A 14,100-nucleotide genomic window follows, 5' to 3' on the forward strand; every position below is an offset into this window, starting at 1 on the left:
TGAGGAGCTGCTTAAAAGCCTCTGCAGAAATGCATCCAAGCGGAAGGCAGCTCCCGAAGGGCGATCAGAACCGCAGCAAATGAGGGGTGGGAGGGGGCGCAGGACGTGTCGCCAGCCCCTTGCTCAAAGCAGGACCAGCCCCAACGAGATTATCCCAGCCTAGGCTTTTTAAAACCCGGCTAGACAAACTTCCAAGGATAGTTTTGTTTTCTTTACTTGCATCTGGCTCTTTAGTAAGAAAGTCTGTCACACTGTCCCAATGGGCATGACTGTATTTTGCCGCAGCAAGCCAGGAAAACTAGTGAGGTTGCAAAATGGGGAGGAGTAGGGGGCACATGAAAATCCAGCTGACTTGCATTGTTGCTGGCACAGACTTAAAAAAACGCTCACCTTTTCTTGTTGACATGTTTAAATGTTCCTAGAAAAGGTACCACAAATCCATTAGTGTTGTGGAACTTGTCTGTTTTTAATGCATGATCAATGGCCACAAGCAAAAGATGAGCAATGCACATACGATGTGCAGTTACTGCTGTAAATGTGAGGCATTTCTTTCAAGTCCTTCACTAGGCATTTGCATGTATACTGTGGAGTCACTGTTGATTGTCACACAGTGTTCTCACATTCGGCTGTACTCTCTCAACACATCTTGAATCCAAACTGAGATGATCCCTGCATTGTACTGAAGAACAACAGAGGATTTTAACTGAATTCTAATTACAGACTTATTTTTATCACAGGTGTTAATTGCTGGCTGTCCTGCAAGCTCAGGGGTTTCTTCAATTACTAGAGAAAATTTCTCATCACTCAAACATTCCTTAATCCCTGGTTGGTGGTGGGTGCAGCCCTGGGCCCTAAGCATGTAGGCCTCAGCTCCAGTCAACTCCCTCCCTCCCTCTGGAGGCCTCAATCTCCCTCTTCTCCCCCCACTTACCTGCAGAAGCTGCTCTCCAGGATGCCTGGCAGCCATGTACATATATATGTACATGGTACTCCCTGCCCGACTATCCTCTTCTCACTCCCTTCTAACCCCCTCCAGGCTGGAACTCCACGAGCCTGCAGAGGGCTCCTCAAAACTGCAAAATCCGCAGGTTTCTCCTGTAAAATGAGAAGTCCGTTTTTGGCTCTGGTAAAAGGTAAAATCTGCAGTTTACTCCGTTTTTCTGTGGGAAATGGAAAACCCAGATCCCTGGCTAGGCAGGGGTTTGGTCTTTGCCTCAAACACACAGGCGCTGCCCTGGGCTCACCAAGAGTTTGGTGCCTGATCCCTGCTTGGGACCTGGGCAGAGCAAGCAGCCTGTGGCACTGGGCTCCCAGCTGCCAACAGAGCTGCCCCTCTCAGCACAACTCTAGCTCCTGCAGTGGCTGTCCGGGTTGCTGCCAGAGGAGCAGTGCATGGGTGGCACAGCTGAGGTTGTGTGTGTGTACATGCATGTCACCAGCTGCCCCAGATTTCCTTATCCCATCCCTGATTTTTTTCCTTTTTCTATAAATTTTGATGATTACCAACAGAAATATTTTTTTTCCATCACCCTGTGATTGTCAGGTGAAATTCCTGTTTATCTACGTTTATCAATAACTTTGAATCCTGCCTGCCAAGTCCTGTGCTCTAGCCCCCTAACCATTTTTGTTGCCCTCTGCTGAACTCTCCAATTTATCCATATCCTTTCTGTAGTGGAGGGCTAAAATTTGGACACAGTACTCCAGATGTGGCCTCAGTGCCAAATGGAGGGGAATAATGACTTCTTTTAATCTGCTGGTAACACTCCCACTACTGCAGCCCAATATGCTGTTAGCTTCGGCAGCAAGGGCACACTGTTGGCTCATATTCAGCTTATTGTCCACTGTAACTCCCAGGTCCTTTTCTGCAGAGCTGCTGCCCAGCCAGTCAGCCCCCAAGCTGTAGCAATGCATGGGATTGTTCCGTCCTAAATGCAGGATTTTGCACTTGTCCTTATTGAATTTCATGAGATTTCTTTTGGTCCACCATCCTCCAATTTGTCTAGATCACTTTGAATCCTAGCCCTACCCTCCAGTGCATCTACTACTCCCCCTAGCTTGGTGTCATCTGCAAACTTGCTGAGGATTCACTTTATCCCATCTGCCAGGTCATTCATGAAGATACTGAACAAAACCAGCCCCAGCCCCTGGAGCACTCCACTTGGTACTAGCTGCAAACCAGACATTGAGCCATTGATTATTGCCCTCTGAGCCTGATGATCCAGCTAGTTTTCTATCCACCTTACAGTCCATTCATACAACCTGGACTTTCTGTGCTTAGGATTCTTCTGGAGGAGACTACCTTACTCTATTTTCCCCCCCAGTGTATTTTTACTCTACAACATTTTTAGGCCACACCAATAATTTATAAAGGGCTTCAGGTTGAGGACAGACAAGGTACCATGGGACTTAAGCACCAGTCCTATTTAGCATGCCTCCCATTATGCCACACATACCTGGCAGGATGTGTTGGGATTTTGGGAATGGAGATGAGAACGCAATTGCGCCCTACTCGCCTGAGTAGGCAAATTGTTGAAAGATTCCATTTTCATTAAACATGGCTTATTTGACAGCAAAAGTTACAGTTAATAGATGCTCTTTATAATTATTCTATCAGGACCATTTGTTTTGCGCTCATTCCCTCTATAGTAAACAGTGAAAACTTTCATAGTTCCCAAATATTTCAGAACCTGTTGCCTAAAATTAGTCATCAAAATTCATATTTTGGCACTGTAATAAAATGGGGTAAGTACCCAGAAATCTCAAGAAAGTTGCTTTTAGAATATTAAGAACAAAAGACGACAGGATCATGTCGTCATGTTACTTTAGCTATTTTCACCATTAGTGGTGATACACGGGGTACATGCCCCCCCAGAGTGCTAGTGCACCCTGTCAGGCCATGCTCCCAGTTTAGCCAGTGGGTAGGTGGGCAGGTGCCGGCTGGGGACCAGGGCTGCCAGCAAAAGCGGCTGCATTGCTTCCAAAAGTGGAGAGAGAGAGAGAGAGAGAGAGAGAGAGAGAGAGAGAGAGAGAGAGAGAGAGAGAGAGAGAGAGAGAGAGAGAGAGAGAGAGAGAGAGAGAGAGAGAGAGAGAGAGAGAGTGTGTGTGTGTGTGTGTGTGTGTGTGTGTGTGTGTGTGTGTGTGTGTGTGTGTGTGTGTGTGTGTGTGTGTGTGTGTGTGTGTTCCGGGTGGGAACCACCCAGTCAGCAGGATTGGCGGCAAGGGAACCCACCCCCCCATCAGCGTGATGGGCCGCTGGGGTGCCCTCCCACCTGGTTGTTGACTGGTGTGTGTGTGTGGGGGGGGGGCAATGTGCACCAGACAACAGGCACCAGTCATCCATGTTCACCATGCAGTAATTACTGATATTAATTTGATAAGACAGTAGTGCCTTCTGTAATAAATAGTTTGTGGTGCTAAAACTTGAAGTTTGGCACAGAAGAGATAACATAGGATTTTTTCACACTAGTTTCACTTTATTAATTGAGCAAACCAGGTATTCTTCAATTTCCATTACGCAGAATATATGAAAATCATTTGTAACTGGTAATTAGTATAAAATTCACTTAAAATTACACCACCACAATTTCCTAAGCACGTCCAACAAAAACTGGTGTTCAGATTTTACATATCAGCAAAGTGTCTTTTCATTCTCCATTAAATAATTCTGCACATGGTTGCTCAGTAATATGGTTCTTATAGTTGTTACTTGTAACATTTATAAATTGCTTATCCGGATTAAGGTGGGAGACTTTTCAATCACTGGTAAGGAAAAATAAAACAGAATAGGTCAAATTAGCCACTAAGAACTACTATTTAAATCTAAGTCTGATCATACACTGTTTATTGTTCAGTATTTTATTAGAAATATTAAACAGCACAAGAGATTCAGTTTTAACCTTAGGGATGCGAGTTTATCATAGCATCCATCTTAGCATCTGGTGATCTGCATGGAGATTTTTTATAAAGTCATAATGCTTGATGTCTACCTGATTCATGGTTAAGCAATGGAGATAAATTATTTACTACTTAGTTAAACATGCTGACAAACTGATTGTAACTGGGATTGCAAACCATGTTGAGAAAAGTGTGCATAATTATAAAAAATATGCAAAGGTGCTAGACTGTCTGAATGTTACGAAATGCAGTGTTGCTGTGTTTTCAAAGTGTCCCTGCAGTAGGAAAGCAGGTACTTTAAGTAAACTGCATACAGTACTTTTCTGTTGAGGTTCTCAAACTTGGCAAAAATAATTTAAGTATATTCATACAATTTGTTTTTTAGGGCCTCTGCAATGGAACATAATGCATCCAGCTAAAGAGAAAATAGTTTGTATACAAAAATGAAGCTGTATTAATATTTTCAATTTTTTTTAAAGTACAAGATAACCAATAAACGCAAAGCCATTATGAGCTGAAGCAAAAAAATAAATGATGAGGACAACCACCCACATAGTCTGGACTCACTGTCAGCTCCCCTCAAGAGGAAGGAGAGGGGTATTGGGACTGCATCAGGGACAGTTCATGCTCCCTACAAGGCAGTGGTTGGGGTGGCAGCACCCATGTGGTGCAGCAGTGGAGGGGTATCCATACAGGCACACAGAGCAGGCAGGGGGAGGGAGGGAAGAGGGGGAGGATCATTTGCATAGCCCGCACCCCTGGCTCATGGGCTGGTGGTGTGGCTCCCCGAGCCTTAGAAGTTGAACAGTCCTGATATAAATCCTTAAATGGAACTGAGAGCTGACACAGATTTATAATATATATTTAACGGTACAATTTCTAAGTCCTATTCTTACACTTTCAAGTGTAATCTCTTTCCACCCAAAGAATAAGCAAAAACCTCTTACATGATCTTTTCATGCTAATTAGAATTGCTAATTAGTTTTGTTCTTCGTTTTCCCAAGAACATTCAAGGGTACAAGGCTTTAAAACATTTCTTACTGCCCTCCCCCAAAACACAAAGTACACAAATACTCTCTGTAGGTACTGAGAATATATTGAAGTAAAGCGCATGAAAACTATTTTAGTAGGTGCTTGGTACAACCCATAAGCAGTGAACCTGCCAAACAATTTTGGATGCTTCTGAATTTTGGAAGCACACATCTTGCTGGTTTTAATTTTTGGCCACTCTAAAACTGAAATCTGATCTTTTGAGGAAGTTGTGGGCTATCAATGCCTAGCAAGCAAGTGCTGCTTTGAAAAAAGATGCCTTTGATAGACTTGTGACTGTTTTGAAAGTTAATGTTGAAAAGGAACAAACAGTAAGTTCACACGTGGATATTTTTCTAGGTTAAAGGGCAAGTTCCCTTTGCCCCTTCAACAGGGAATTGCAGACTCATCTCATTTGCTCTTTTGGTATCTACATAGGGCCCAAAGAAAATACTGGTATCACAGCTGCTTTAGTAAAAGGAGGCACTGTTGCTTTAGGAAAAGGAGACTATGGACAAGAAAAAAAAACCTTGAACAGTATTTTTGTGTGGGGGAGAGGCTTTTTTCATTTGTTTTTTGGCCGGAAAAAACTGCTGCTTCTGCCAAAGAAATGAGAGCATTTCCAATCAGAAATCTCTCTCTCCTCCCATATCAACTTGAAGTAACTCTTCAGTAAACTCAATCACCAAAAGGAAAATTACAAGAAGTGTAAATAACTAGGGAGGAATATAAGAACATTGCTTGGGCATGCAGGGATGAAGTCAGGAAGGCCAAAGCACAACTGGAGTTGCAGCTAGAAAGGATGTGAAGGGTAACAAGAAGGGTTTCTATAGGTATGTCAGCAGGAAGAGGAGGATCAGAGAAAGTGCAGGTTCCTTACTGAATGGGGGAGGCAACCTTGTGACAAAGGATGCAGAAAAGGCTGAAGTGCTCAATGCCTTCTTTGCCTCCATCTTCACAGGCAAGGTCAGCTCTGAGACTACTGCACCAGGCAGCAGTTTGGGGAGGAGGCAAGTAGCCCTCAGTGGTGAAAGAACAGGTTAGAGATTATTTAGAAAAGTTGGATGTGGGGCCAGATGAGTCCATGGGGCCAGATGAGATGGACCCAAGGGTGCTGAGGAAGTTGGTTGATGTGATTTCAGAGCCACTGACCATCATCTAGAAAACTCATGGTGATCAGGAGAGGTCCTGGATGATTGGAAAAGGGTCCTGTGTCCATATTTAAGAAAGGGACAAAAGATGATCCAGAGAGCTACAGACTGGTCAGTCTCACCCTCAGTCCCTGGAAAAATCATGGAGCAGATCCTCAAGGAATCCAGCTCTAAGCACATAGAGGAGAAGTTGGCAATTGGGAACAGCCAGCATGGTTTCATCAGGGGAAAGTCATGTCTGACCAACCTGATTGCCTTCTATGATGAGATGACTGGCACTGTGGATTCAGGAAGACCAGTGGATATGGTGTACCCTTGATTTTAGCAAGGCTTTTGATATGGACTACCACAACATTCTCCCAGGCAAGCTAAGGAAGTATGAGCTGGATGAATGGACTGTAAGGTGGATAGATAACTTGCTGGAGCATCGGGCTCAGAGAGTAGTTATCAATGACTCTATGTCTAGCTGGCAGCCAGTATCAAGTGGAGTGCCCCAGGGGTTGGTCCTGGGGCCAGTTTTGTTCAATGTGTTCAGTGACCTGGAAGATGGCATAGAGTGCACCCTCAGCAAGTTTGCAGATGACACCAAGCTGTGGGGAGTAGCAGATACACTGGAGCATAGAGCTAGGATTCAAAGCGACCTAGACAAATTGGAGGATTGGGCCAAAAAGAATTTCATGAGGTTCAACAAAGACGTGTTCAAAGTCCTGCACTTAGGATGGAATAATCCCATACACAGGTACAGGCTGGGGGCTGACTGGCTGGGCAGCAGCTCTGCAGAAGGGGTCAAGTAGGTCAATGACAGTAGGTCAAGGGAAGTGATTATTCTCCTCTATTCAGCACTGGTGAGGCCACATCTGGAGTACTGTGTTCAGTTTGGGCCCCCCACTACAGAGAGGAGGTAGACAAATTAGAGAGAGTCAGGTGGAGGGTGACAAAAATGTTGATGAGATTGGGGGATGTAACATATGAGGAAATACCGGAGCAATGGAGTTTATTTAGTCTAGAGAAGAGGAGACTGAGGGGACTCAATAGTAGCCTTCAACTACCTAAAGTGGGGTTCGAAAAAGGATGACTAGATTATCGATGGTGGCAGATAACAGAACACGGAGCAATAGCCTCAAGTTACAGCAACGGAAATTTAGGTTAGCTATTTGAAAGAACTGTCTCCCTAGGAGGGTAGTAAAACACTGGAACAGGTTATCCAGAAAGGCAATGGAATCTCCATCCCTGGAAATTTTCAAAACCTGGCTAGACAAAGCTTTGGCTGGGATGTGGGGATGGTTCCACTTTGAGCAGGGGTTGGACTAGGTGACCTCCTGAGTTCTCTTCCAACCCTAATTTTCTATGATTCTGTGAATGGCTATACACTTCTCTTGGGTGGTGAGGACCCCCAGTATCCCAAGGAAGAGGGAAGGAAGGGAGAGCATTGGTTCCCTGATAGGTACCCAGGGGCAAGCTGTCAAAGTGCCTGTGGGGACCCTCCTGCTAGTACCAATTCACCCTGCCAATTAAGAAACCCTGGTCACTCTATGTTTATGCAAGGAGTGGGGCCTCATTCCCCCAGAGCTGCACCTGTTTGCTATGTACCCACGCTGGTCCAAGCTGTGAGGGAATACATCCTCAGTTCTGCTGATCAATCAGTTAGAGATGTGAATTGTGGGTAAGGGAGCAAGGCAGTTGTGCTGCAGGTAGATTTATCTCAGACCCAAATAGGTCCAGGTGCACTGCCTCCTGGATCTGTGCACAAGGTGGGAGTCAGGGGCAGCAGAGCTACGTTAGCATCAGCTGGAGGCAGATGGTCTTCCATGGGGGCAAAGTAGCAGCCTCTTATCTCCTCCTGGCTGGAGTGCTCATCTTTCAGGTTACTTTGCTGCTCTTGAACCAGAAGGTTGGAACTCCTGTAGGCTCCTTTTTGGACCAGCTTTTCCAGTGCTGCAAGTTTCCCTGAAGTATGTAGTGCTGGAATTGAATGCTTGGCCATGCCCATAATCGACAACATTTAAAGCCTCAAAGATCTTGCCCATTCGTGTTATGGGAATGGCCACAATCCAGATCCACAATATACTTGTTTGTATCTGACTCCTGATAGAGAGCACACACACCAATAAAGAGATGGTGTAGGGAACTATAGGGATTATAGCCTTCTCATTGCATCTTACTTGTATTTCTCTTTGCACAAAATATCCTTCAATATACCACTTGCTCCATATATGCAGCTACTGCACCAAAGGAAACAGATAACCTACTGCAAGACATAATTTTAGCCTTGAAAAAATTCTCATTTTTAGAATATTTGCAATCCAACATGATACTGAACCTATTTCATTCAAACCTGATCACTGAAACAAAAATAAACAAAGTGCAAGAAAATTAATTTAAGGAAACTGATGGCTTGTTAACTCTTACACATTTATGTGGTTTATAAACGCGTATTAAAGATGCTTGTTTAATCTACAAGAACAAAAAAAAACATTCATAAGCCCCTGGCTGACTAATGCTTACGGTTTCTACTTGCTCAGTTTTCTAAAGGTATTCATTCACCTGTGCTTACTGGCTCTTACTACAGAACTAGGATTTCTCCATCTCTCTCCCATAATACCTGAGAAAGTAAAGTGAAAAAAAAGCTAAGCTAAATGCGGTATAAACTTAATGTATCAAATACCATATATGTCAGAAAAATGTAAATGTTAAGGTTGTACCACTTTAACATTGCTTCCTGGAATGCACGTATAAGATTTTTTTATATACTCTGTAATCATGTAATTAAGACTCTAAACAATATTTTATAAATGTCAAAAGAAACAGCATGACAGCACAAACAGCAGCATAATACACAAGTTTCAGAGAAATGATAAAAAACTTTAGATAACTTTAATATTTGTATCAATGAAGTTGTTGGTATTTAATTATACTTTATATTGCTTAAGCAATTACTACAAAAATGTCTAAAAATTGACATATTTGCATTCCCTAAGCAATAATTTACTAAACATACTGTAAGAAATAACTTGAGACAGAAACACTTACACACTTTTCCTTCTTTTTCTAATTTCCTTAAGTGGCAGGTGATGTTATTTTCTGCTGCTTTATATAAGGGTTCAGGAAGATCCTAATAAAAACACAATGAATATATTATGGTCATGCAACTTAAATATTTGTCAGTTTTGTCAATTTTTTTTTAATATACTGAATTAGCTATGAACAATGTAACTCCAAAACCAGAATTATTTGTTAAACACTATCTATGTAACTGCAAAGAACTGAAACAATTATGTCCCTTCCCTCCCCCCTTTTCTCACAACAGGCTTACCAGCTGCACCTGTCTGTTCTCCACACTGCTGGGCTATGCTCCTGGCCACCTGTGTGCTGTGATGCGGCTGTGGGAAAAGGGGGGAGGGAAGGGGCATAGGGAGTAGATCAAGGCCCCTGTGGTGAGGGAGGGAGGGAGTGGGGCTGGGGCAGGTGCTACACAGCCAGGGCAGGGCATGGGATGAAGCTGTGACTTATCTGGGAGGCATGGAGAAGGTAGGAGTGGCTCTCAGCCCTGCACACACCCCCGGAGAGCATGTGGGGGGCATGTGCCCCTGGCTCTGCAGGTGGGGAAGGGGGAGCTGCCACTGCAGGCTGGGGCCAGGGCTGCACCAGGCTCCTCCTGGTGGGATGAGGCTGGGCCAGGCGTTTATCAGCCACATCAGACAAAAAAAGCCGACTGCCAATACTTTCAATTTTCCTCATATTGGTGCCGATCTGATATTGCGATCAATGTATCAGTGCGCCTCTAGTTTTATGTGATGTAAAGAGCTGGCTTGGTAAATAGTTATTTAGAAAATCTGTATCAGGATTGCAAAATAGGCACCTAAACACTAAAACCTTAGTGATGTAATAAAAATTTTTTGGATTTTAGTGATGGGACAAATTCATAATGATTAAGATAAGCATCGAAACTTTTGGATGATAATCTAAAGTACTGAAGCACCTTCCTCGAAACCACTATTTCTTACACTACTGTTTATTCCTCCAAAAACAAACCTGCTCTATTAACCGTTTTGTTACCTGCAAGGGGGAGAGGGACAAATTTAAAATCAAGGGGTGTATTTACATGTACAATTAATGTGAAGAAATAAACTCTGGCACATAGTGTGCTGGAGTTCATTGCTCCTGGGTGCCACGTTTACACATGTATCCAGAACCACAGCATGTTGAGCTTGGTCAGAGCAACCCTGGCTGGCAGGGGACCTGGGGGGAGAGGTGGGGAGGTCACCAGGACTGGTATGACCTGGCTCAGTGTGCTGTGGAGGGGCTGGCTGGGGCATGAGAGTGCTCTAGTGTGGGGCTAGCTGGCAAGGAGCCCCCCACAATGAAGCACCCTTTGTGCCCCAGCCAGCCCTGTCAGCATCTACATGCATGCTGCTGCATAGTACAAAATGTTGCAGCAGGATAGTACTTGTATTTAAAAGTACCAATTTACAACAGCATTTATTAGTTTACTGCAACTTAATAGGTAGATGTAGAGATGCAAAGACTTTACTGTGGAGCTAACTGGGCATCTCTGCAGTAAACACCTCGTGTAGATGTGCCCAAGTAGTCTGTGATACAGGTGGGAATGTTGAAAAGCCTGCCTGAAATCGCACCTGGAATCTCTTTCACAATGCAACTGTTACTGTGTTCCTGATATCCTCTAACTCAGTGGTTCTCAACCTTTTTGGTAACAGGACCCATTTGTAAAGATTGATTGCCAGTCCCAATCCAGTGTCCCTCACTCCCAACCCACTGCCCCCTGCTCCCAAGTGTGTGGGGTAGGGAGTGGGGGTGTGTGGAGCATGGTGGGGGGGCCACAAGCAGCCCCTTGCAGGCTGGAACTCTGCCTGCCTGCAAGAGAAGAGCCATGGTTTCCCACATTTTTCTCCATTAAAGGAGAACCCTTTCTTAAAGTTTGTTTGCAACCCTTTCATATAGTCTTGTGACCCACAGGTTGAGAAACATATCCATTTATCTCACCCAGCTCATCTCAGTGTGATGAGTGGGCAACAGACTCCCAACCTTAATGCTGGGATAATTTCTACTCTACAAAACAGCCAGAAATGGACTGTATCTACTCAGACAGGTAAAATATACAGCAGTTTCCACCTGACATTTATAAACAGCCATAAGAGTGAAAGTTTGCTGTACCAAAACAACCCACAGTAGATTGCAAAACCCTTCATAAACCTGTCCTGCATAGAGTTTAGGGACTGTTAGATAGCAATAGTCTCCTCTCCTAGAATCCAACCCCCTTACTTTTACTTCCTAACTAGGAAGTTCTTAAAAGCGATACTGAGAGTGAAATGATCTCCATACCGTGAGTCCTAAATAGTGAGATTTACCCTTTTGAAAAGAAAGGTGTAAGACAGCAGGCTTTAGACATCTGTCAAATGAATTATTTATGCATCTTGCTTCAGATAACAAGATCCAGATTATTTTGCCATACTGTAAGCACGTGAATGCCAGATTTCTAACACAGCTGGCACACAGCCTTCTGAAGGCTGTGAGTGCCTGGGGTTACATGTTCTAAAACACTTTGTGGGACTCTCTAAACAACTTTGCATATAATAAAAGTAAAAAAAAAAATATTTAACTATTATCTGACATTTTTCACTGATTTAACTGTTTTGTAACTTAAAGCTTTATCTTCATGAAAATAAGATATTCACTAAATTTAAAGTAGTTTGTTACTGAAGTTTAAGAAGTTAATAAAAACAATTTAAGTCCCAATCCAGGAAAGCACTTAAGCAATATGACTACTAACATACTGAATGTCATATTTTACACATGCACAGACTATTTATTTTTCATAACAGGAAGCATATGCCAAGTGTGACCGTGTTCAATTATGAACTTTTAGAAGTCTAATACAAATACATACCCCAATGTTTTTAAATTCAATACAAAATAAGGTTGCGATCTTTGATTCTAATCTAGTTCCAGATATAAAAACATTTTAACTAGTATTACCTTGTACACCATTTTTACAAGCTCCATGGGTGTAAATGATTTTACGGCATTCTTCTGGAACATACTTAAAATTTGCTGTTCGCGCATATTTCGGTGAGAAATATATTCTTGAATTTTGTCATCTACATTGTGTATTACAGGGCCATGTCCTAAGTTTAAACACATTTACAAGAGTAATGTTTTATATAACTGAATTACAGAATCAAGTTAATGAATAATTCATTTACAAATAACGTCTCTCTCAATTAAGTAAGTGTACACTGATAGGCCAAAAGTTTCTATAGTCAGCAACACAAAAGATCTGATCCCCCAACTCAAATAATCAGGTATTCATTTACAGTGAGTTAACTGGGATTAACCATCAGTGCAATTCCAGAGCAAGGACTGAACCTACACTTCTGGATCAGAACAGCAGAACTGAAAAGATTTGAGTGTGAAAAGGTAACACTGCAAGGACAAGGCTGCTGTGGCCTACTTAAACACAAAACAAGAAGAAAAAAAACTGATTAGGAAATGAAATTAAAAAAAAAGAAAAATATTAATTTGTCTGAACAGGAATAAGGAAATGGCAAAACAGGTTAACTATATTTGAAATAAACATTCCAACATGGCCATTTCAATATGGAGTCACTCAGATAGATCATAAGTACTTGCTTATAGGAAGTGCTTTGAAAAAAAGGGAAGGACTACAATCCCTATCCAAAAAGAATTGAACTTTATATGGAGACTATCATATGCAAACACAGTTTATATAGGTGCTTTATCTATGAAGAAATTATCTGCCAAAACACAGGGATTTTTCTTTTTACAAACCGTTAAGGTACACAGAAATCCTAGTACTGTAATTTGGACGGTGTGCACTTTGCATGTTGAGATAAAGGAAACTATGTTCATGCGTGTAAGGTTGATTGTTGACTAACCCACTAATAAAAGTTTCTTTTGCAGCTCTTCTGAATCTACATTTCTGGAATTTTTAATAGCCTATAGATGTATTTTGGAGTAAGTTTAAAAAAAAAAAAATCAATCAAAATAATTTTTTGTCCAAAGACTTTTGGGAAATTTTGACAGACTCATATCTTTTTCAGTCCCTTGCAACTTAAAAATAATTTTTCATTGTAGTTTCAAACTGCCTTTTGAAATCAAGGAACTGAGATGCAATGCAAAGCTCCTTTTCTCTGTGCAATTTACAATCCAAAGATTGAAAGCCTTAATTCTCTTCTCCCTTGCACTATACATAGTCATGTATACCAGTATACAGAGGCTGTAAAACACTACCAAGATCAAATACCAGCATTTATACTTGGGTCCATGAATCCTGGGCTCTTTTTCCTGTCTGGGGAAGTGGCAGTGTAGAATAAACACAAAACACTCTTCACAAGTTAAAAGTCTGTGTTGTATGAAGTAGCATCAAGTGAATCCTAAAATAATAAGTACTGCTGGAATCTGTGGAAATTTTAAACCTGATAGACAACTAGGAGGAACTTGTAAGCTTGGCAAAAGTCTACAAAGTCTTCAGCTCAAAAAAGTTATGTATATTCAACTTTCATGCTATATTCAACACGTACACACCTATATACACCAAGCCTAATATACACCAAGACTTATTTTACACTGTAACTAACATATATGGATGGTCATAAATATGTCTTAAATGTGTACTTTAAAAGTAAGACTTTCTACAAATAATATCCTTCAATTACAGTTTTTTTGCTAATCAAAATAACTGTTACAAACTTACTATATTTATAATCGGTAACACCACTGGTATTGTATGTTAAAAGGATAAAGAAATAATTAGTTGAGGTAGGAAACTGGAGGTGGTAAGACTAACTACTCGTCTTCTCTAAAGGGCCAAAAAGTCACATGAAGCATTCTCCACATATATGAATGCTACTGAGAAATATGGAACCAGGTCTGGACATAAACCTGCTTCATCAACCAGTTTTCTGGGTCATTCACCACATTCTATTAGTTATAAACATATACCTTCCTTAAAGGAAGTACGTCCATATTTTAATAATGTAGGTCCTCA

At 41.9% G+C, this 14,100-nt stretch overlaps 1 protein-coding gene across 3 annotated transcripts in view; it reads right to left on the minus strand.

Annotated features, from left to right (window-relative positions):
• Positions 1-101: 101 nt before the first annotated feature.
• Positions 102-14,100, minus strand: part of LACTB2 (lactamase beta 2) — a 30,355-nt gene continuing 16,356 nt past the window's right edge. The window contains exons 5-8 of one of the 3 annotated variants that reach the window (XR_016441451.1): positions 12,069-12,217; positions 9,105-9,186; positions 932-1,095; positions 102-679 (exon numbers count right to left, since the gene is read on the minus strand). Coding sequence is in view for 2 of the 3 variants with exons in the window: in XM_090040146.1 (XP_089896272.1) it covers positions 7,777-8,021; positions 9,105-9,186; positions 12,069-12,217 (476 nt within the window). In the remaining variant the exon portion in view is untranslated. The other 2 variants (XM_090040147.1, XM_090040146.1) reach the window with 2 other exon arrangements.

This window comes from Crocodylus siamensis, chromosome 3 (genome assembly GCF_052110815.1).
Source record: "Crocodylus siamensis isolate JL-2025a chromosome 3, ASM5211081v1, whole genome shotgun sequence".
Classification (NCBI taxonomy): domain Eukaryota; kingdom Metazoa; phylum Chordata; order Crocodylia; family Crocodylidae; genus Crocodylus; species Crocodylus siamensis.